Below are 25,006 nucleotides of genomic sequence, written 5' to 3' on the forward strand. Positions count from 1 at the left end.
GGGTATCGCTTCTCCCCTTTCTTTTCATCACTCTTCACAGATGACAGCCTGCCTCCTCTTCACAGGGAATGGGCATCCTCAGTCAGGGATGCCTTGCCCTTCCCAAGGCCTCACTGCCGGACCACCCTGGCCCTGTTGCCGCTTTCCCTGCTGGGCAGGAGGCGCTCCTGTGTGTCCCCCCACGTGGGTTCTTTGTCCTGTCTCTGCCACGGGTATCAGAAACCTCAATCGTGTATTCTCGGACCTGAGTGCATCTTCCTGTGCTGGCATTGAGCACACTCATGTCCACATGCACACATGTCCCTCTTCACGCATTCACTGATGCATCTGAGAACCCTGTCTCTAGCAGGAAGACAGAAGGACAGGCGAGCTGATGTGCAGGATGTCCAACGTCAGTCAGCACTGCGAGGAGGACGAGGTCGGGTTCAGAGAGGGCGCTGCTGTCCGGACAGGTGACTAGGGCGGCCCTGCGCCTTCAGTCCTGGCGTTCCTGCTGCCACCAGGCTTCTGCTTCCAGCCGCCCACGTCCTGTGTCTCCCCACCGTTGGCCGCTCCCTGCTGACCCGGTCTCAGACACCCCCGGGGCCCGCATGTATGGGCTCTGCTCCTCTGCCTGAGCCCTGGCCCCATCCTTCCTCCCGGCCCCCCCACTGCCCAGAGTCCCCCAGCGCCTCAGTTTTCTCCCCGCCTCTCTGGACACTCCTGATTCTTCTTGACTGTGTCGTTCTCTTCCTCCCGGTCTTTTCTGGCTGAGCTTTCAGAGCTTCAGTCCAGGGCTTTCGCGGTTTGCTTTTCCCTCCTTTCTGGGCTGGCCTTGCTCGTTCCTGTGCATCACTGACTCCCTAGGCTCCCGGGAATCCGGTTCTTGTCTGGAGCGTGGAGCTCTGTCTGCACCCTGAGCGCATCGGAGCCCCCGCGTCCGCCCAGACTGCGGTGCCCCCCGGGGAGACCCTCTGGAGCTGGCCCACGCTCAGAGTTGTTTCCCTCCTTCCGAATGCTGCTCCGCTTTCTCCATCAGCTCCATGTCCACCCTCTCCCCGAGGGAAGGACCGGCACCTGTCCCCTGGAACGCGACATCCGCTTCTCCATCAGTCTCTAAGAGAGGTGAAGAGAAACAGAGAAGAAAGGCCTCTGCCCCAGACCGCCCTGGCGCCCCCGGTGAGCCCGGGAGCCGCGGGGTCCAGAAGAGACCCTGGGGAAGGCGGCCTGTGGCCTGGCACAGTCGGCGCTCCGCGGACACCTACTGCGCTCGGCCCCGCCCCCCGCCCCGGGCGCTCTGTCCCCGGGCTGGGCGTGTGTCCGTCAGTCCTGCCGCTCCCGCTCATTCACCACTTCCTCAGGAATGGTCTCTTAGACCAGGACCAGGGATGGTGTCTCAGGACTCCTTACACCGTCGCGCACTTGCTTGTGGGGCGGTTTTCCTGTCTGGATTTCCCGTGTGACCTTGTTGAGTGTGGGGACTGCCTGCTTTGCTCCCTGGGCTGCTTTCATTTTCTAGGGAGCGCCTGGCTGATGGCAGCAACTCAGGAAATGTCTGGGGACGGTGTGTGTGAGACCCGAAGCCCTCTCCTCTGTCCACCCCTCTGTTCCAGGGGCCCTTCGGGAAACGTGGCTGGTGGCTCCTGCCGTTTCACACTTCAGTCCCACGAGGACTTGCTCACATCCAAGTGGAATGTGGCAGGGGAGGAGACAGCGTTCTGATACAGGAAGGGGCTTTTTGGCCCTAAGAAATGCTAATGTTGTTTCCTCAATCCTCTAATTTGTGCTCTATGCCATTCTTTATATAAGACTACATTACCAAAAAATAAAAAATGATAGGGACTTCGTTTATGAAGGAGTGTGGCAGTGACTTGAGCTTTGCAAAGGATAGCAATAGATCCGATCCGAGGAGCGTGTTCATTTCTTGATGGTACGTGATACGTAAATCGCTGTGCATCACAGTACCCCACTGTCTCAACGCTCCCGCTTAATTGGGGTGGAAGTGGAAAGATCGCTCCTGGTCTGTATTCCAGGAAGGAACCTCTGGATAGCATTGCATCAAAGATTTTTACAAGTAAATAATTAATTGGTTTAGAGCAGGCTGACAAATATAATTAAGCAATTTACAGCTGAAATATTCAGTATTTCTCTAATTAGTGACAGAGGAGTACCTGAGGCTGTGGTCAGATGAAATACTTCCCAGATGAGTTGTAAGATGAAAGGAAATCCAAAATTTTTCATCATGTATTTCTTTATCATCAGTAATCAGAATTTTAAAGGAAAAGATTCTTACAGAGTGGCGATTGGGTTACAGTTTATCCAGTTGTGATATATATGCTGTATATTTTCTTTACTGTATCCTAAATTTAACCAGTACATGTTCCACTTTGTAGTATGCCTTATTAATACTATATATTTCACTTTTCTGTTGCTTAGAAACATATTTGGTGATGGAGACTTAGTATAGAGGAGATGAGAGACTAATCTCAGAACTATATAAACACGAGCTTTGTTCATTTCACTTTGTCAGTAGAAATAGTCTTAAAATGTATTTAAAATTTTTGTAGTCCATTTTTCCAAAATATATTATTTGAACTATTTATAAGTTCCTATATTTATAATTGCTTTTTAGAAAGTCAGATTGAGTCAGAAGAGAATATAAGTTTATATAGTTCACATATTTTTTAAAGCTATATTTTACTAAAATATCAGTAAAACAAAATATAACCCAGTATAATAAATCCCTTGAAGGGAAACTCAGAAGTTTTTTAATCTGCCAAAAAATTGTCATACCGCACCTCACTGGCTAAGAGGAAAGTGAATATTATTGTTACAGATGTTTTTTAGTGACACACGCAATACAGATAATTTAAATTGAACTCTGTTCTGTGCCAAGAGTTTGGCACAATTTAAGATAATTACTTAAGGTTATCTCTTCCCCCCACCCAATTTTGTTGAGCTGTAATTGAAATACGTGACAGGGTAGGTTTAAGGTGTGCAGCATAATGGTTTGACTTACCTGTATGATACTGTGACATGAATATTGCAGTAAGTTTAGTGAACATTCACCATCTCATCGAGGTACACTGAAAAGCTAGAATGTTTCACTCTCAAACCCACCTGAGAAAACACTTTGGGTGATGATTTTCTCTTCATTACAGTCAGTTCGTGGTGCAAGCAAGTGACTTTTCTGAAGGAAACACTGCTTGGATCTCCTTCCCAGCTGCTTATCTAATAGAACACCCAGGTTCATAATGTGCTGTGTGGGTATGCCTCTCACAACACACAGAACGGCCAGTTCACACAGCTGCCTTTTTTGGAAGGTTCAGTTAGCCCGAGTGCATTTTCAGTGCTGGGACACTGCAGGGAGATGTGCTGGGTGTGAACCAGCCAGTTGTATCTGCCTGCAAAAACACTTCTCACCCAGGAAGAGCTAGAATGTTTCACTCTCAAACCCTCCTAAGAAAACACTTTGGGTGCTGATTCTCTATTTGCTGGTCAGTTCTTGGCGCAAGCAAGTCACTTTTCTGAAGGAAACACTGTGCTTGAGTCTCCTTACTATGAGCTCGTCTAATAAAGTCCCTAGGTTGATAATGCATTGTATGGGTATGCCACTCACCACCCAGAGAACCACCAGTTCACACAACTTCCTTTATGGAAAGGTTCCGTTTTTCTCAAGTGTGTATTCAGTGCTAGACAATGCTGGGTGTGAACGTGCTAATTTGGGTCCACTGGCCAAAACAGTATTCTCACCCTCTAAATGCCGAAGTGTTTCACTCTCAAATTCACCCAAGAAAACACTGTGGGTGCTGATTCTCTCTTTACTAGAGTCAGTTCTTGGGAAACAAGTGACCTCTGCAGGAAAATACTTGATCCCCTTACTAGGAACTCATCTAATAGAACACCTAGGCTCATAATGAGTTGTACAGTTGTGCCACTCACCCCCAGAAAACAACCAATTCATACAGCTTCTTTCTTGAAAAGGTTTAGTTTGTCCAGATTGTGTATTTTCAGTCTGGGACATTGCAGGGTAATATGCTGGGTGGGCGGAACAGGCAATGGCATCCCACTGCAGTACTCTTGCCTGGAAAATCCCATGGACGGAGGAGCCTGGTGGGCTGCAGTCCTTGGGGTTGCTAAGAGTCGGACACGACTGAGCAACTTCACTTTCACGCATTGGAGAAGGAAATGGCAACCCACTCCAGTGTTCTTGCCTGGAGAGTTCCAGAGATGGGGGAGCCTGGTGGGCTGCCGTCTATGGGGTCGCACAGAGTCGGACACGACTGAAGCGACTTAGCAGCAGCAGCAGCATGCTGGGTGGGAATCTATCAGTTGGGGTCTATTGGGACATACAGTGTGCTCACCCTGGGAAAGCTAGAATGTTCACCCTCAGAGCCACCAAGGAAATCACTTTGGGTGCTGATTCTTCAGTGCAGTCAATTGTTGGTGCAAACTAACAACTTTTCTGAAGGAAACACTTTTCTTGGATCTCCTTACTAGCAGCTCATCTAATAGAACACCTAGCGTCCTAGTTCCTAGCAAAAAAGGAAAACTTTTGTTTTTCTTTTGATGAGAACCCTTAGGCTTTACTCTCCCAACAGCTCTGCTGTATCAGACAGCAGTGTTGTCTGGAGCATCATGCTGTGCATCGCACCCCTGGTACATACTTACCTTAGAGCTGGAAGTTTATACCTCCTGACCTCCTTCATCCAGTTCCCCCTGTCACTTAACCCCTTGCCTCAGGCGACCACAAATCTGATCTTTTTTTTTTTTTTTATGAGATTGTGTGTGTGTTTGCGCATTTAGGTTTCATGTGTAAGTGACATCATGCAGTATTTATCTTTCTCTGTCTGACTTATTTCACTTAGCACAGTGCCTTCAGGGTTTGTCTGTGATTTTGCACATGACAGGATATCCTCGTTTTTTATGACTTTATAATACTCCATTGTATACATACGGCAACTGCTTTATTGGCCAGTCAGTTCAGTTCAGTTGCTCATTTGTGTCTGACTCTTTGCAACTCCATGGACTGCAGCACGCCAGGCTTCCCTGTCCATCTCCAACTTCCAGAGCTTGCTCAAACTCAAGTCTGTTGAGTCAGTGATTCCATCCAACCACCTCATCCTCTGTTGTCCGCTTCTGCTCCTGCCTTCAATCTTTCCCAGCCTCAGGGTCTTTTCCAGTGCTGCGCACTTAGTTTGTTACCATGTCTTGGCTGCTGTAAATGATGCAGCAATAAACGTGGGGCTGCAGGTATCTTTTCACAATAGTGTTTTCGTTTCCTTTGGATATGTTCCCAGAAGTGGAACTGCTGGATCATATGGTAGTCTTACTTTTAACTTTTCAAGGGTCCTCCATACTGTTTTCCATGGTGGCCGCACCAGTTTGCCAGCCCAACAACTGTGCACAAGGGTCTCTTCCCCACATTCTCACCGTGTTTGTTGCCTGTTGTCTTTTTTTGGTGGCCATTTTAACATGCATGAAATGGTATCTCATTGCAATTTTGATTTGCATTTCTATAATGACGAGTGATGTTGAGCATCTTTTCATGTTCTTACTGGCCATTGTTTTATCTTCTTTGGAAAAACGTCTACTCAGGTCTTTTGCTTGTTTGTTAACTGACTTATTATTTTTAGTTTGGTTATTTTTTGCTATTGAGTTGTGTGGGTTCTTTCTATATTTTGGATAGTAACCCCTCATCAGATACATTTGCAAATATGTTTTCCCATTCTGTAGGTTGCCTTTTTGCTTTTTGATTGTTTCTTTGCTGTGCAGAAGCCCTTTAGTTTGATGTCACCGTACTTGCTTGTTATTTTGCTGCTTATGCTCTAGGTTGTCATATCGAAAAAATCATCGTCAAGGAGCTCTTCTGTGTTTTCTTCTAGGAGTTTCAGTTTCAGGTCTCACATGTAAGTCTTTAATTTGTTTAGAGTTAATTTTTGTGAGTGGTGAAAATTAAGGTTTCAGTTTTATTCTTTTACATGTGGATGTCCAATTTTCCCAGCACTGTTTATTGAAGAGACTGTCATTTTTATATTGAGTATTTTTGGCTCCCTTGTCAAATATTAGTTACCTGTAAATGCTTAGGCTTATTTATGGGCTCTCAGTTCTTTTCCATTGGTCTGTGTGTTTGTTTTAAGCCAGCACCATCCTGTTTTGATTTCTGTAAGTTCATAATGTGGGTCTGTCAGGAATTGTGACACCTCCCACTTTGCTCATCTTTCTCTGTATTGCTTTGGCTTTGGGGGTGTTTTGTGGCTCCACATAAATTTTTGAATTGTTTTGTCTACTTCTGTGATAAACTCCATTGGAATCTTAATGTGGATTCTGTTGAATCTATAGATGGCTTTTGGTAGTATTGACATTTTGATAATATTAATTATTCTGTTTATGAACATGGGATTCTTTTCCATTTATTTGTGTCTTTGATTTGTTTCTTCATCTTGTAGTTTTATGAGTAGAGGCTGTTTACCTCCTTAGTTTTAAGCTTACTCCTAAATATCTTATTGTAAATGGAATACATTTAATTTTTTCAGATAATTCACTACCACTGTATAGAAACACTACTGCTTTTCGTATGTTAATTTGTTTATCCTGTGACTTCACTGAATTTGTTGATTAGAACTGCTTTTTTGATAGAGTCTTTAGAATTTTGTTTACCTATAAAGTGATGTCATCTTCAAACAGAGACAGTTTTACTTCTTCCTGCTCAGTTCTGGTGCATGTTATGTGTTTGTTTTCTTGTCTGATTGCTCTGACCGGTTCTTCTCTCTACCTGAATACAGGTAGAGAGAGTGAGATCCCGCATCCTGTTCCTGAGTTAGGCCCTCTCTTCTTAGTCATAACATATTTAGATACAGATTTATTCTTAAATCGTCAACTTTATATTTTCTATGGTTACCACTTGTGTGGCATTTCCTTTAACTTTGGTAGGAGCGTTAAGACTCTTTTCCTTTATAAAACATAAACTTAAAAAAAAAAAAAAAACATAAACTTAATTTTTTGTATTGATTTTTTTTTTGCTGTCTGTAGAAATGCACTTTTTATTTGTTTTTAATTGCTAATTATCACAAACTAGCCGCTTAAAAGACAAACATGTTATCTCACAATTTGGGGGGTTAGTGAGTTCACATCCTGCTTTATGGATTCTCTGCCCAGGACGCTAGAAACTGAAATCGAGGCGCCAGCTGGGGCCACGATCTCACCTGAGGTTTAGGGTTCTCCTCCTCGTTGACTGGATTGTTGGGAGAATTCACTTCCTTGTGGCTGTGTGACTGATGTCCCTGCTCGCCTCGAGTGTCAGCTGGGAGCCATCCGCGAGGCCGCCTGTCCATCTCTGCAGCTAGCAGTTTGCTCCCTTATGGCCAGCAGGAGAGTCTCTGGCTTTGAATTTCTCTGAGTTCTTTGAAGAGCTTACCCAATCAGATCAAGTTCACCCAGGATAATCTCCCCAATGATTAACTCAAAAACTGCTGATTAGAGCCGTCATTACATCTGCAGAATCCTTTCTGTCACATAAGATAACCTAATACAGAGGGGACAGTTCATCACGCTCATAACCCAGCTCACACTCGAGGGGAGAGGTGGGTACACCACAGACTTTGATAAATTACTGAAAACATCAACAAATCTTGGAGATAATTATTATCTTTAATTGTTACAACTTGTAAATCTTGTTCACCTTCTTAGTGTGGTTGTTTGTTTTACATCTGCAGACATATTCTTATCTGTTCTTATCCGAATTTAAATGCTGTACTGGAAAGAAAAGCACTTAGAAATGTCTTCTACACTCTTGACCTTTGGATCCTTAAAGCAGTAAAGTCTCCCCAGCAGTGCCATCTATCTTTGTTGATGGTGATTTATGGCTTGGAGGGTACAGACATGTCCATTTCAGCATCTGGCCTAAAGTGTGCCGCCCGAGCCAGACCACAGGGAGAATGGCCAGTTCTCCCAAGCACAGCCTGTTTCCTGCGGGGTCTCTTACATAAGGTTGCCACCTATCTTATGTTATCTTATGTCTTCAAAATTATTCAGATGTCTTAAGGTTGCAAATTAGTGGCGCTGTCTGGAAAAAGCTATGCAGAACTGAATATTCTATACATAGGTACCTACACATCATGCATGTACACCTGTGTGTGTGTGTGTAACCAAAAAGGCTTATTTATGTCTGTGTGGTATGCATGTGTAGGTATGTTTTACAGCAGTATTTTCATAGAAGCAGTATTGCTGATAAAATTGCCCTTGGGTTTTCTTTGAAACCTAAGACACTTGGTGATGAAATAATATTGAACTTTCAATGTATTAAAATTGAAAATTACGTGCCATAATGTAAGCACAGTGAAAAGGGGGGTAAGTTTTTGAACTGTGTGTAAGTTTTGATCTGTGTTTACGTAGGAAAAAATTAGAAGGGAACTCTTTGCTCCTACTTAAAGGTAATGCTGGTGGAAAGTTGCCTTTGTGAATTTTATGCACACAGACAGCGGTGCTGGTAGGTGAAGACGAGTAAGGGAGAAGGGGCTCAGACTTCTGGTTCATTTTCTTTCGTTCATATTTCTACTGAGAGACTTTTACTGGCTCCTTATTGTTCCACTGTTTTCCTTGTCCATTAAGAATATATTTCCGTATTCTCTCTTCACTGTTGTCTGGTTTAATATAACCAGAAAGACGTCATCAGAGAGACAGGCGCTCTCGTTTGCCTTTGTAGCCTTCCACGTCACCCTAAAGATGGACTTGCCGCTTTTTCGTCTCACCGTCCGTCTCTAGTCCTCTAATGCAATAGAGGCAACGTGTTAAGCACTTTCAGATATTTATTTCCCCATCAGCTTTAGGCGCTTGGAAGCTTCCATGTTATCCACACGGCAGCAATGCAGTATCATTCCTCCTAGTAATTCTGATATATTCCTACCTTTTTTCATTGATTTTTAAGAACTATTCCAAGCTTCCTTGATACTGATACACCAACATTTAGAAGGCAACTTTTGGGGGTTAGGGGAAGAACATTGTGACTTTATAGGAGCTCATTTTTCTTGTTTGGTAAATAAGGTTTTCTCTTTTTTTATCCCCAAGGCTCAATTACTCAGGAAAAAAAAATCTTATATGTTTCACATTTTCTACCATAAGATAAAATATGTTTTAACCTGTATGATTTTGACTTTGGGGAATGGATGGATTACATTGATAGTCTATTAAATTATAATTAGAAGTAGCTGAGTACACTTAGCTTTCTGACATTCATAGGAAAGGAAAAAGAGAATAGAGCTTGGGTGGGAAGTATTTTATCAAAGAGGATAAAATTAGATGCAGGTGTTGTTTTTTTGTTTTTTTATTTTTTGTTTTGTTTTGTTTTGTTTTTAGTGCTCCCCGATTGCCAGGCCCATTCTACTAGCATCTTCTAAAGCAACTTAGGATACCTGAATTCTATTCAGAGTGCCAAGGGAGAAAATGTTCACACATTGTAGATTAGTATCACATACCAGAAGTCTACATAACTATTTTACCCATTTATACCCAATGGCAAGTACATGCGCACTTCATGAGACCTTCTTATGCCCTTGGAAGAAAAATGTTTCCGTAGAAAGATTGATATATAATAGAAATCACACTTAGAACTGCCAGTTAATACTTTCAGAAGCATCCTGCCTTTTCCATCATCTAGTCTCTCTGCATTTAAATCTTTGAAAGAAGCACTGTGAAATATGTAGTCTTATAAAAATGCAATATAATTACAGAGATGTTTGGGAACATAATATTGCTTCTGTTGGTAAAGGTTTGATCTAATTTCCTTGTAATTACCTTATTATAAAAATCTGACCTGTCATCTCATGTGAAGACCATTCATAGGATTAACTGGACCTCTGGGGATCTCAGAGGTCGTATGATTGTTATTTTTGCTTTGTTGTTATTAGCTGAAGATTTAAAGGACAGGACATACTAAAATCTGTTATTTTTCAGTGTGAAAATGTGCCAATCAGGCATTTGTTTTTTGTGTTTTATTCGTAACTGAGATATTTTAGAGGCAGCAGGAGCAACTTAACTCTGTTCATTTCCAAAACGGTTTAATATAGTGAGGAAACCAAGCCCCAGCAAGGTTAAGTGGCTTCTTCAAGGTCACACAACCATTACTGCCAAGCCTCATCATCAGGTCTGTTATGAAAGGTGCATATGGATTATGTGAGTGGCACATTAGACGTTTGACGACACTCTGGAGCAGGAAGTAGTTCCTAATATTGAACATAAATCCCCTACTTCCTCGTGTTAGATACTTGGAAGAGATGGAAACCGGCTGGTGCCTGCAACGCCAGTTCTCATATAGCTTCATTACTATTTAATTACCGTTTCTCCTAATCCTCTTCAAGAACGACTTGCCTCCCAGGATTGTGTGTGTTGTTCTTTGGTTTTGTTTTTTAACTACAGCAGTACGTTGTTTCCCAAGGGTGTTGGTTATGTGCTTCCTGGGACCAGCTGACACCGTCCCGCGTCCCCGTGGAACAAGTGACCAGGAATCTCTAGCTGGTGAAATAGCACCACACTCAGCCAGGGCCTGTGTGACCGTGCGGGCCGCACACTCACGAAGCAGACCCTGTGGATCTGGGTGTTTTGTCTGAAATGTCCTTCTTTATACATGAACATACCAAACTGTAGGGTTAGATGTTTTGATACACTACAGAAATCAGCTTGTTTTTTTGATCCAACAAGATAATTTTCTGTTCTTTCTCTGTTGATGAGTTTATACTGTGTAATAGTGATAAAAATTTTTCCCAAGATTTCCCAAGGAGGAATGCTGGAATTGCACAACGTAGAAATAAGAAATGTATGTTCTGCTTGGAGTGGGAGTGTCCAGACTGAGGAGTGATTCCTCCCCAAAACTGGTACTTGATAAGCAGTGTCTGCTGTATAATTTGGTTTTGGGGCCTTTAGTTTGTAAGAGAATGTTTGACAGTGAAAAAAAAAAGCTGTGCCGATTTTCCAAAACACCTTTGCATGGAGGCAGGCTGCATCAGCTAGCCTCACCTTAGTGACACTGCGTGTTTTACCAAGGATGCTGAATTCCACCTAGGTGAGATGTTGGTCATCTTGTTACACATAAGTGAGAGAACAGTATAATCTGATGTTTGCATATGCGTTTACAAATACACTGGTTAGCTTTTTGTTACATCTGGTTTTCTTTTTCTGATATGAATACTGTTCAGTGTTTGTTTGAATGTTGAAGGAGGTAGAAAATATGCTCTTAAAATAAACAGTATTTTAAGCTTTGCATAAAAAAAGATGAACCCACTTTAAAAATAAAAAAAAGACAATAAAAATTCTGTCCAAATGATCAGGTATATCTGAGTGCTCATTTCTGTCTTTCATGACTTTTTAGATATTTTATTTTCAGATATAAGAGGTTAAAATTCTGTTTTATAACATAGTAAAAGTGACTTATCTTTTAAATTTTTTTCATAGAAATCTTTGTTAATAGTAACCCTTTAAAATGATTTAGCTTTATTAAAAACATACCACATGACAAATAAATGTACGTTTTTATTCCTATATATTGGTATTACATTTACTTCCCCCAAATCTGAAGCTGAATTGTCTTTTTTCAGAGAAAGATAGGATTTTTGAACAATAATGCTATTTGACTAGATAATTACTTTAAAAAGATATGTATATTTTAGAATAAGTAAAGAAAAGGTTGTTTTTTAAAAATATATTGGCATTATGTGAGTTCTTGTTTTATAGTGCTAATATAAATTTTACCAGAATTCAAATTTTTATTGCCTTTTTTCTATTCATCCTCTTAAGAGATAGCCAACAGTGCCACCATCAGAACAAACAGGCTCTTCTCATCATAGGTATTGGTTTTTCTGGGGAGGAAAAAAAAAAAAATTTTTTTTTTTTACTCAAGGCTGTTTGAAAAACTGTATGTTTAAATAGACATGGAAAAAATATTGGGAGATAACCAATGACATGTTAAAACTGCTTTTATTTTATGATTGATTGAATCAAATTCATAAAATTACCCTTCAAAAACATTTTACTAGTTTGGATACTTACATTTGGCCAAGTCATTCTGTCTAGCTAGCATTATATTGATGCCAGTTCATTGTTAAAATCTTTAACTTGTTGAAAGAAACAGTCCTTGGCCTGATCACATCTTCCATTTTGAGGGCAGTTTTCTCATTGTGCCCTGTTTTTAATATACAATTTATTTTTTAATAACGGAACTTTAAAGGTAAACTGTCAGGTTAATTATAATTATGATGATTTCAGAATCTATATTGAAGCATAAAATTATTCTTTCATGGTCTGATACTTACATGATATGGTATATTTATTTTTGAATGAAAAGAAGCCTGTTCCCCATCTTCCTGTTGACATCAAACGGTCTTCTGATATGCTAATCCAGCGTCAGGGAGAGCACATAGACAGGCTTTATTTGGACTCATTCCAAGTCGGAAAGAAAATTATGTGTCTAAAACTGATTTTGCAGTGTTGCCCTCATAGACTGAAAACTGATGCTGATGCAGGCTGCGGTTAATAAGATTTAATACTGAAACATGATCTGGGAGGTTTTTACCATTTTAGTAATAACCCTGATCTGCTTTTTACCTGGTCATCTGATTGTTACTTATTTTTTGTTTTTTTGCTACTGAGGTAGTAGTCATTGAAGTTGCTAATAAGTTCGTTTCTGTAGTACGAGTTACGATAAAGATTACCCTGAAGTGATTTGCTTTTCCTTGAAGAGCTCTCCTTTGGTGCGCTGAGTGCACGTGAGTCAGTAGACCTGATCCTGTGCTGAGCACGAGGTAGGCACGCTGGCAGCTCTCTTTCCCTGTCTTGTTTTTCCTTTCAGCCCGCCCTCACCTGCTCACAGGGGCAGGGACTGACAGAGTGTGTTGTGTTGGGATCATCTGAAATACCATTTCTCCATATTCAGTTACAAAAAAAATCAAAACAGTTGAACTTTCTAAAATGTCACGTCATCAGATAAAGTGCATTAAAGCACATGTTTAAATGTTGATGTCTATGTAAACATTAAAAAGTTAAAATTGTCTGAAAATTTGTTTAAATGCAATACTTTTTCATGTTGGTCATTTACAAATTTTGCTAAGAAACCAGTTGCATTTTTGGTTTTGAAAAATAATTTTTATGTAAAGAATCCTTACAAATCCTATGAAATGAAACTAAGGACTTTGATCTTGAATTAGCATATTATTAGTATATTCTTCCAGCACATATAATGCAGAAAAATGGGCACACATATGTCCCTTGGGTTTTGCAGTTACTCCGTTACGGCCCCTCTACGCATGATGGTGCGGTCTTTCCAGACTAGGCTGCTCACGCTCAGCTTGCTGCCCTGGTCTTCCTCTCATGTTTTGCTCCCATGTTTAGTTTTATTTGTTCAAAGCAAAGTGCAGGTTTGACTTGGAATATGCAGTGGAAATATTCATGAAAGTTTTCATGCAATTCCCTCTTATTTATTTAATTTTTAATAAATTAAGTGATATTTCAAATCACCAAGGGTGGTTCAGTATTTAAAAGGAATTCTACTTCACTACCTTCTGTCAAGAGAAGCCCTGTCTTGTAATGAACATAATTACCTCCAGGTCTCTAGACTTTCTTACTCTGGCTATTCTTAAATTTGACATCCTTCTTTTTGATAAGAAATCACCTTATATGGATGTTAAAATTTTGAAACAGGTGGACATCACAGAGATGTAGCCTGATACGGCCTATGCTGACTTTAGATACAGTCGGGAGAAATTTAAGGTAGGATATCAGGTACAAATCCTGGTATCATTTCACTATGAAAAATCATTTGTTTTTTAGCTTCTAATAGATGAGAATAGGTGTTTTTCTGACTTAAGTCAGAATCTAGTTTGAAATTTTTTTTTAATCTTCTTTTTAATTTTTTAAACAGCATTTTAAGAAACAAAAGAGGCTAATTCCTGAAAGGACCGTTTGGAAATACTTTGTGCAGCTGTGCAGTGCGTTGGAGCACATGCATTCTCGACGAGTCATGCACCGGGGTGAGTCCAGGCTTGTGAAGCTTTTCATGTTGTTGTAAAGGTCACAGGGCACTGGGCAGTTTACGAATAAATTCCTTCCAGCCATTGTGTTATCATGCTTTCCTAGGTGATTTATTTCCAAATTATAATCTTATTAATACTAGAATGATAAGCCTTTAAGTAAAGCCGTACTTGGTTTTAAATAAGAATGAGAATTAGTTATTTTTCTATTTAACTTTTTTTTTACTGATTATGTTGGTAAAAGTTAAAAAAAAAACAGATGCAGGAAAGCAGTTGAATATGCATAAGTAAGAATTGTTTTTTTCTTTTTAGTGAACAGTATACCTTATATAGCTACTTAGATTTTTAATGTTCAGCATTCTCTCATAATATATTCATGATTCTCAGTCAAATGGTCAGACCAAATGTATGAAGGTTACATCACTGAGGCATGGATCCCTTCATTTTGGGATGTAAAAAATTTCAGTACAGTTGACATAAGCAATTAAAATAACATCATCTAAGTAATTATCTGCATCTGTTTTGATTTTATATCTTATGTAAACATGTCAATAAATTACTGTTTAGTAGGATGTTTAAAACTGATAGAAGGGCACACATTTATTTTGTGCTTTGAATTTCACAGAAGTTCATTTGAAAATGAAAAAAATGCATTTTAAATGAAAATTAATAGTGCTTATCATCCTGTATTGATGATTGTCTATCAAAGGACCGAGAACTCAGAAATACTAGGATATGTGAACATTACTCAAAATAAATAACTGGTTCAGAATTCAAACTGACTTTTTAACTGATATTTTAAGTTCTACAATGAGAAGTATTTTTAATCCCTTGAATATACTTCCACTGACATCATTTTTCACCCAGTGCCTTTTAATCCACAGATATAAAACCAGCTAATGTGTTCATTACGGCCACTGGGGTGGTCAAGCTTGGAGACCTTGGGCTTGGCCGTTTTTTCAGCTCCAAAACCACAGCTGCACATTCTTTAGGTAAGAGACACAATATAATTTCAGTTATCTATCCGCTTCCCTCCACCCCACCCACGTGATTAAAATATAAGGGACATACGAATTATATGCCAGCTCTTACCGTCTAAATACTAATCAACATTTTAAAAATCCTCAGGTCCTGAGCTGAAACCTATCAGGTAAAATGCGTCCATTCATGTGACACTTGGACACTTCTCTTTGACCATCAGGCAGTCACTTAGTAAAAGAAAATGCCAGTGAACAAATCTAGTTTTAACTGTTGGCATGGACCCTCCCTTTTATTTTATGTTTGATAATATTAAGACAGTATGAAGAATAAACCATATCTTAAAGACCTCACCTGACCATTTAAAAATGTTAGAGTAGTTTGCAAATTTATTAAAGTAGCGTTCATGGTTGTGATTACTCGGGGGGGGACCTACAGATGATTTGTGGCTCAGGAGGAAATACTCCCCTAAAGTGTAAAAGTACAAGTAGAAGACACTTGTAATTTACTGATTCTAGAGCGGATAACATACCAGTGTCCTTTGTACCTAAAACAGAACTGAAGGTAGCTAGTCCAACTTTACCTTGATGTAAACTGGTTTTCCATTAACATAGCAATTACTGGGAAGAAATACTTTTTAGATTGAATAACTTAAAGGGAATGATAGAGTTTCTCCTAAAAGTTTTCAAATCATAGTTTCTTTGTAACATAAGACAAAATGGTAACCATCAAATAAGAATTAAGATAAAAATAATTTGGCTTTAATTTAATGATACCTCATCTTTGGTGTCATAATTTCATTGAAAACAATTGATTTTTTAAAATTAAGTTACTGGTTTTAAGTGAGAAATAAAAATTAAATGGTCTAATGAGGAATGAGTTTCACTAAATGACAAAATAATAAAACGAGCCAAATTAAGTGACTGGACATTTTTAAAGCTTTCTGACTTTTGTCGCTGAGGCTCTTTGAGGCCTTGAACCTGTCGCTTGATTCTCCTGCGTCCAGGATGGCCCTTAGGAAAGATAACCCACGTTGACTTTGTCACTCACCTGAACGGAATGTCCTAACAGCACTCTGTCAGTAATCTCTTATACTTAAAAACGCTGGGTCATCATTACACACACACACGCACGCACGCATGCACAGCTGCACGCGCCCTTAGCTCCTGCACAGGCACGTGTACTGTGTACATGCCGCTCTGCGGGCTGTCGCTCTGTACACACGTGTGTGTGTTCCTGCACACGCGTGTGTACTGCACATGCTGTTTTGCGGCTGTCACTCTGCAGGTGCTGTAGTTGCCTGACCCTGAAGATCCAGCATTATTACGTGAAACCAGTTTTGGTTTCACAGACCTTACAGTTTTGGAAGTGTACTCCTTTAGCTTGCCCGCCACTGCTGCTTACAGGTGTTCTCAATGGGTTTACAAATGCATATGCATCTCTAGGTTTAGGTGACGTATTATTCCAAAGTGTGTCATTATAGGGAGCACAATTTTAATAGAAGAATTAAGAATTGCTAATGTCAGTTTTTATCTAAACCAATTAACTTAGGGTCATGTAGTTGTATGTAGTTCACATGTGTGTGCATCTGCACACACACACACACATGAATTGGGGATGCCCATCATCATAAAACACTCTGAGGCACACCTGAGGCACAGCCAGTGAGGAAGTAGCAATGAGACTGATTACTTTGACAAATGAATCAATAGGAAAATAATTTCTTTCCCAAGTATTTTTGTTTTCCATGTTATTTTGAGAAAAGTATTCTTAACATAAGAAAACATCTTGTGTTTCTGCCTGTCTTTTCTGTGAAGTAGAAATTTTGATGGTTTGAAACTGAAGTTCACTAAGCAAAGTATGTTGAATATCAAGAATTAAAGTTTGAACTCTAGCCCAGCAAGGTGTTTGGACCCAATAAAAATCTTATGTAGAAGGATCAGGAAAAATTCTTTGCTAACAAAGAATATGTATAAAATAACAAGGATAGAAATTATGACACAGACTTAGACAAGTTGACCTTAATTTTTGCTTTTAAAAAATGATTGTCCTCCTGTGTTACTGACTTTTGTTTTTAAGAGCAAATTTGAAAGATTGTTTTAAAAATAAATACTAAGGATATATGATACAGCACAGGAAAATTTAGCCATTATTTTGTAATAACTTTAGGTAGAGTATAATCTATAAAAATACTGAATCACTATGTTGTATACCCATTATAAATCAACTGTACTTCCGTTTAAAAAACTAAAAATAAAAGATTGCTTTTAAAAATTGTTTCCAAAAAGTACTTGAAAATGTGGTCACCTATATAAATTTATTTTGCTCACAGAAAATTTGATAAACTCTATACTTTATGTTGATTTTTTGTTTCTGCTTTTGCTGAGGATTAAATCTGTAGGGCATGATTTACTCACAGTTCAGGTCTAAATATTATGAAACTACAAATAAAAGAGATCTGTATGTTCATAAAAGAAAATTCCAGTAAGTTTAGTTTGAATGAATTCTATTCTGGAGCTAAATTTCATTTAATTTTGTAAAGGAGATTTTTTTTCCAGGAATTTAAGTCCATAGGACAGAAATACCAAGGATTTCTAGAAACATCTTATAATTATGCATTTATATTTTGTTTATTCCAAAATGTCTTTTTTTCCAAAAATCAAATTATTTTCACTTATTTTGACTTAATCATTATAAGGAACACTTACAAAGTTTTTTGTATTTAACAATCCTTAAGAGATTATCAAGTCTTTGAATTTTTTAGTTGTCTCTCCAGTTTCTATCTCTAATATGTATCATTTAATTCCATAACGTGTCAACCTGCAGTATAATCTCTGGTTCTGTCACATTTTCTGTAGCAGATAAGGTTGTATAGACAGTCATGTTTCCAGCCAGTTTTCAGAACCAAGTTTTTAACTTAAAAGTACGTCAACATGGAGCAATAATAATTCCTTAAATTTGGGATTAAAAATTACATATCAAAGATAATGTTGCTGGATGTTCAGATCATGTCCAGATCTTCAAAACTGGAGGGAAAAAAAAAATCTCAGAAGCCTTTAGTTTTATTTCTGCCCCCACCATACACACTGTCTCCCAGCCTCTCCACTTTCTTTTCTGTCCTCCTCAAACTGTAAGCACTTCCTCTTTGGACTAGGAAAGGATCCTTCTGTGTTTGTAATATTCCTTTTTAATCCATTATGGTTACCATATTCCCAGCGGAGAAAAATCCTTCTTTAAACACATTATCTGATTATCTTACTTCGTGCAAATCTTCACCTGTTCTCTGTGGCCTAAGGACTGTCATGAAAAGTCCTTGGCTCGGCATTTGGGGTCGTCTTGGGGGGTGTCCTCTGGCCCGCTCCCTCCTTGGCTGCACGCCTTTGTCCATGGTGTCCGCCATGCTTTTCTTCTTGCCTTGTTGTGAGTGTGGGACAGAAGGACGTTTGTAGAGGATGGTGGATTTCTGGATTGACCTGCCCGCTGTGCTGTAGGACCTTGGTCAGGCCATTTATTCACTTTTCTCTGGTTCAGTTTCCAGGTTTCTACGAGTAGAAATGTGGGTAGTAACCGTGCTGTGTTCACCACCCCTAGCCTAGTCATGAAATGAAGGTAAACGTGTTTTCTGAGCACTGTGGTGTGCTGCATAAATGCCGAGTTGCCTTTGTGACCGTGATGGTGGTGTGGAGGAGACAGAAAGAGAAAGGGGAAGCAGAGAGGGAGGCTATGAGCAATTTATTTCTGCTCTTGAAACAGCTGCACCGATTCATTCAGAAAAAAAAGGTGCCATTCCAGGGTCTGGGTACGTAGGCAAGTCCTCCTCTTGATGGTCCTCACCTTGTGGTGGGAGGAAATAGATGAATAACAGACGAAGAACTAACAGGGTTTGTTAGCCTGCACATGGAGTGACCAGCAGGGGGAGTATTTTAGAAATGGCACAGCCCCTGCCAGGAGGTGGCATCTGAACGGGGGTGAGAGGGTACAGAGAGGCCCAGGGAGCGACATCCCAGGCTGACCGGGGCGGGCCAGACGAGGGGCTGAAGCAGGGTGGGCGCTTCCGCAGGAGGTTTGCGGGACGGGGGCCTCAGCCACACGTGGGGGTGGCTCGCCCCTTCCCCAAAGCTCAGGGGCCAACCCTTCAGCACTGGCGTGAGGACCCAGCCGTGACCTTCCCCTGTCCTCGGGGTCAGCACGCCCAGTGTGGTCTACTCTCCTCGGGGGCTCCCCTGTGCTGGCCGCTTCTTCTGTGGCTCTTCGACGGCCCCTTAGCATGTGCTTCACAGAGCTGAGCAAAATCTAAACGTCTTTGTGCTTGCCAGCCCCGCACGCGCCACGTTTATCCCTGTGGGTGGTCTGAGCTCTCGTCCCCTTTCCTTTTCTCCGTGGACTCAGTTAAGTCAGATCGTCATTTAGTGCTTGTGTATGCAGTTGGACAGAGGGTGTGGCTGGGAGACTCCGAGTTGGAATATACATGTCCCGATGTATAAACTTCACTCTATTCTTTCCTGTTGTTTACCAACCGCACAGATGTAAGACTTGTTGGAAAATGAGTTGTGTGTGTGTGTGTGTGTCTCTCTGATTTTATGAGGAGGGCACGTCTCCCCCTTGAGTCAAGCTCTCTCGATAAGGGGCTCCCAGATCTCCCGATAGTGCGCCCCTGCCCCCACGCCCCAGCTGTACCATGACCCCATGGGAATCTCACTGCACAAAACTGAAGTGGAAAGTCCCTGTTACAACCATGGTTCCTCCTGATACTGTCTCTTCTATTTTGTGTTACTAAAAATAATGCTGTTTGCAATGCAGTAAATTGATTTCACAACTCATTCATGGGTTATAACCCGCAATTTGGAAAACATTAGTCTGTGTTTACAGTACTTCCCTGCTGCTCCATTTACTTAAGGACTGAGCCCTGTTTTTCTGCCTCCTGTTAGGCAGTCTGCTGGCCGGGCCAGTTCGGGTGGTCAGACAGGACTCAGTCATTCACGGAGCTGCCGGTGCTTATGAGGGCGGGACTCACATATGTGACTGTCCTGCTCACTTCGCAGTCTTTGGGCTCCCTGAGGCCCGGGGGTGGGTGCGAGCTGTGGCTGCAGATTCTTCGCCTTCCAGAGTCCAGGAGCCTGAGGCCCAGGGGTGGGCGGGCTTGCATGCGGGAGGCAGTGAGGTGCTCCTCCGCCCGGCCTGTGGGCACGCTGCATTGGGGCCTGGTGGCATGGTCCCAACGCCACCAGGTCCCCGATTTGCCCCTCACCTCCACCTGGGGTCACCATGTCCCACTCCGCACACAGCTGAGGAACCTGGGGGGAAGCGCCATTTGTGCCTGCCCTGCGCTTGCCTGTTCTCCGTGCCCAAGCCTCAGAAGTGAGCAGGATCCGGAGGTCTTTCTTCATAACCCTCCTGTCGACCCGCAGCTGGGGCTGACATTTCCGGGGAAACGCCCCTTCGAAACTGGAAACTAAAACCTGTGAAGTAGGAACATGGCCGTCAAGGTGTGCGTTTCCTCTTGTCACCTTGGATTATTTTAAAATAATCCAAATGTATGATTTTTAAAACAAATATATGATTGTTATTCAAGCCATATCAAACTGCCCGTCTTTCCTGTGATACTGACCCAGAGGAATCCTCTCTTACTCCTCAGTACCAGCAGCCATTGTGGCAGTGAAGATGGGCACAGCAGTTTGATATTTGCAAGCAGTTTGAAGGCACCTTTTCTCCTCTGTCCCGTCACGTTGTGTGGGGGTCGGGTGGCGATCCCTGAGCTCACTCTATTTAATAATGAATCTGCTGCCCCTGACACATCTCCCCTAGAATTCCTGATCCTTATCGTGTTTTTGTTTTTTCCTGTTTTTCTTAGACTTCTTACCTTGGAACACGCTGTGTGACTCACTTACTATGCCTAGTCCTTTCCTTCTCCCTCCCTCACCACATGTATCTTCACGAGGACCGGGGTCTCCGTGGTTTGGGTTCGTACCTCCTGTGTCCCAAGTGTATAGTAGAGGACATAGAGTAGATGCTCAGTACCTCCTGAGTGAATGAATTAGAGGCAGGCTGGGCATCAGAGTGTGGATTTAACTAAATCCGTCACAAAACACAGGTTAGAGCACGCTGCAGGAAGCAACAGCAGTCAGCACCGAAGCATATTATTTCTGTGGTTATCCAGAGTCCACTGTGGGCCCAGGTGGCCACCCTGCCTCCACGTGGTCACTTGGCATTTCAGGGGCTTCCGTCTCGTGTGATCTTCACAAGGGGAAAAGATCATGGAGAATTCACTTACTGGCTCTCAGTTAAATCTTTCTGCTTGAATGTAACACAGGTTGATTCCCATTCATGTTTTATTGGCTAAAACAAGTCTCGTGTCCATGCCCATCTTAAAGGAGTGGACATAGTAATTCCCCCGTGTGTCCAGGAAGAGGAGAACCAGAAGCAGCGAGGACCATGAGCTGGAGGGAAAACACCTGGGTTTTTTTTTTTTGGTATGATTTGTCCTCTTTCTCTCCTTGTTTATTTTTGTGACATATTTGTAGCTATTGCACCTGAAGAGTACTTAGCTCTCTTGATGGGATTGTATGGTGGTAGGGGAGGAGGAGGGAACCATACATGGCTTTGGGGCGTGTCCATCATTCTGAATTAGGTGATTCTGAGCAGACGGATTATTTTTAAATCCAGAATAATTCATGAGGTATGCTAGAGTCTTGATCCCTGGTGAGTTTTCTCTTCATCAATAAATCTATGATTTTCCCTCCTGGACATACACATGATCAGTTCAGTCGCTCAGTCGTGTCCGACTGTTTGCAACCCCATGGACTGCAGGCCTCCCTGTCCATCACCAACTCCTGGAGTTTACTCAAACTCATGTCCACTGAGTTGGTGATGCCATCCAACCATCTCATTCTCTGTCATCCCCTTCTCCTCCCACCTTCAATCTTTCCCAGCATCAGAGTCTTTTCCAGTGAGTCAGTTCTTTGCATCAGGTGGCCAAAGTATTGAAGTTTATTCCAATGAATATTCAGGACTGATTTCCTTTAGGATGGACTGGTTGAATCTCCTTGTTATCCAAAGGACTCTTAAAGAGTCTTCTCCCACACACCAGTTCAAAAGCATCAATTCTTTGGCGCTCAGCTTTCTTTGCCCAACTCACATCCATACATGACTACTGGAAAAACCATAGCTTTGACTAGATGGACCTTTATTGGCAAAGTAATATGCTATCTAGGTTGGTCATAACTTTTATTCCAAAGAACAAGCGTCTTTTCATTTCATGGCTGCAGTCACCATCTGCAGTGATTTTGGAGCCCAAAGAAATAAAGTCTGTCACTGTTTCTACTGTTTCCCCATCTATTTGCCATGAAGTGATGGGACCAGATGCCATGATCTTCATTTTCTGAATTTTGAGTTTTAAGCCAGCGTTTTCACTCTCCTCTTTGATCAAGAGACTCTTTAGTCCTTCTTCACTTTCTGCCATAAGGGTGGCGTCATCTGCATATCTGAGGGTATTGATATTTCTCCCAGCAATCTTGATTCCAGCTTGTGCTTCATACACATGATGGGAACCTTATTTTGGCAAATTTAAAACATTTATAAGAAAAATTTTTACCAAGCTTCAAACATCAACTGTGAACTGAGTGCCATGTAGCATGTGACCTGCTTTCTCTTCTCTGTCCCTAATTTGAGTCTTTAAAGCGGTTGTGATTACCTGGTTTAGGGTCCTTAGCAGTCAGTGAACAACCAGTGTGCTTTTAAATTATACAAGATCATCATTTTATCCTTTCATTTGTCTTACTGTAAATATACTGGCTTCTCCCTCCACCCCGCCCCCCCCCCCAAAAAAAAAAAAAACCCTCAAAGACTGAACTGATCCCATCCCCAGACTGTCCAGTGAACTTGCAGAGGTCATGGATGCTTCAGGTCACAAGCTTTTCCGTCTCTTGGCCTGCAGCTGACTCAGCACGTGGACTTGGCCCAGGCGGTGTGTGAATCGTTAGCGCATTCATGTCAGATTCCTATCGCTGCCCTAACAAATTCCCACAAATGTAGTGGCTTAACACAACAGAGATGTACGGCTTTTACAGCTCTGTGGGTCAGGATTCCAGCATTGCTCTCCCTAGACTGCCATCAAGGCGTCTTTGGAATTGCTCTTTTCTGGAGTTTCAAGAGGAGACTTCTCCAGGTTGTAGGGGAAGCCAGGTCTTTGGTCTTGCAGGACCAAGGACCCTGTCCCTTTGCCGTGTCACCTGAGTATGCGTGTCAGCTCCTAGAAGCAGCTCCTTGTGGGCATGACCTCCACCTCCTTGCTCCATCTTCACAGCCAGCGTGGCAGGTGTAGACCCTTGCACATGGCATAGACAGTCCCGGGTGGTCTCCCTGTTTTCAGGTCCATCACCTTCCACCTGCAAAGTCCTTTTGCCATGTAACATGACGCACATGGGTGTAACCCCAGGGATGAAGATCTGCCTGCTCCCTGGTTTAGTCCACTTGACAGTCTTAGCCCTAAAACCGGATGAGGTGATATGGTTTTGGTCAGAGGTTTCGATTGATATTTATATTACTGAAATTCAGTGCTTTCTTTTTTAGGCACATGTTTTAGCATTAAAATTTCACCTTTTTTTTTTATTATACACCTTTATTGGTGATCAGATCAGATCAGATCAGTCGCTCAGTCGTGTCCGACTCTTTGCGACCCCCATGAATTGCAGCACGCTAGGCCTCCCTGTCCATCACCAACTCCCGGAGTTCACTCAGACTCATGTCCATCGAGTCAGTGATGCCATCCAGCCATCTCATCCTCTGTCGTCCCCTTCTCCTCCTGCCCACAATCCCTCCCAGCATCAGAGTCTTTTCCAATGAGTCAACTCTTCGCATGAGGTGGCCAAAGGACTGGAGTTTCAGCTTTAGCATCATTCCTTCCCAAGAACACCCAGGGCTGATCTCCTTCAGAATGGACTGGTTGGATCTCCTTGCAGTCCAAGGGACTCTCAAGAGTCTTCTCCAACACCACAGTTCAAAAGCATCAATTCTTCGGCACTCAGCTTTCTTCACAGTCCAACTCTCACATCCATACATGACCACAGGAAAAACCATAGCCTTGACTAGACGGACCTTTGTTGGCAAAGTAATGTCTCTGCTTTTCAATATACTATCTAGGTTGGTCCTAACTTTCCTTCCAAGGAGTAAGCGTCTTTTAATTTCATGGCTGCAGTCACCATCTGTAGTGATTTTGGAGCCCAGAAAAATAAAGTCTGACACTGTTTCCACTGTTTCCCCATCTATTTCCCATGAAGTGATGGGACCAGATGCCATGATCTTTGTTTTCTGAATGTTGAGCTTTAAGCCAACTTTTTCACTCTCCACTTTCACTTTCATCAAGAGGCTTTTTAGTTCCTCTTCACTGTCTGCCATAAGGGTGGTGTCATCTGCATATCTGAGGTTATTGATATTTCTCCCGGCAATCTTGATTCCAGCTTGTGTTTCTTCCAGTCCAGCGTTTCTTATGATGTACTCTGCATATAAGTTAAATAAACAGGGTGACAATATACAGCCTTGACGAACTCCTTTTCCTATTTGGAACCAGTCTGTTGTTCCATGTCCAGTTCTAACTGGTGCTTCCTGACCTGCATACAAATTTCTCAAGAGGCAGATCAGGTGGTCTGGTATTCCCATCTCTTGAAGAATTTTCCACAGTTTATTGTGATCCACACAGTCAAAAGCTTTGGCATAGTCAATAAAGCAGAAATAGATGTTTTTCTGGAACTCTCTTGCTTTTTCCATGATCCAGCAGATGTTGGCAATTTGATCTCTGGTTCCTCTTACCTTTTCTAAAACCAGCTTGAACATCAGGAAGTTCACGGTTCACGTATTGCTGAAGCCTGGCTTGGAGAATTTGGAGCATTACTTTACTAGCATGTGAGATGAGTGCAATTGTGCAGTAGTTTGAGCATTCTTTGGCATTGCCTTTCTTTGGGATTGGAATGAAAACTGACCTTTTCCAGTCCTGTAGCTACTGCTGAGTTTTCCCAATTTGCTGGCATGTTGAGTGATAC

The 25,006-nt window shown here is 41.8% G+C and overlaps 1 protein-coding gene across 2 annotated transcripts in view; it reads left to right on the forward strand.

Annotated features, from left to right (window-relative positions):
• Positions 1-25,006, forward strand: part of NEK7 (NIMA related kinase 7) — a 137,821-nt gene that overhangs the window by 86,732 nt on the left and 26,083 nt on the right. For both annotated transcript variants that reach the window (XM_061383703.1, XM_061383704.1), the window contains 2 exons: positions 13,886-13,994; positions 14,879-14,986. In XM_061383703.1, the coding sequence (XP_061239687.1) occupies positions 13,886-13,994; positions 14,879-14,986 (217 nt within the window). The remainder of the gene's footprint in view (positions 1-13,885; positions 13,995-14,878; positions 14,987-25,006) is intronic.

This window comes from Bos javanicus, chromosome 16, assembly GCF_032452875.1.
Source record: "Bos javanicus breed banteng chromosome 16, ARS-OSU_banteng_1.0, whole genome shotgun sequence".
Lineage (NCBI taxonomy): Eukaryota > Metazoa > Chordata > Mammalia > Artiodactyla > Bovidae > Bos > Bos javanicus.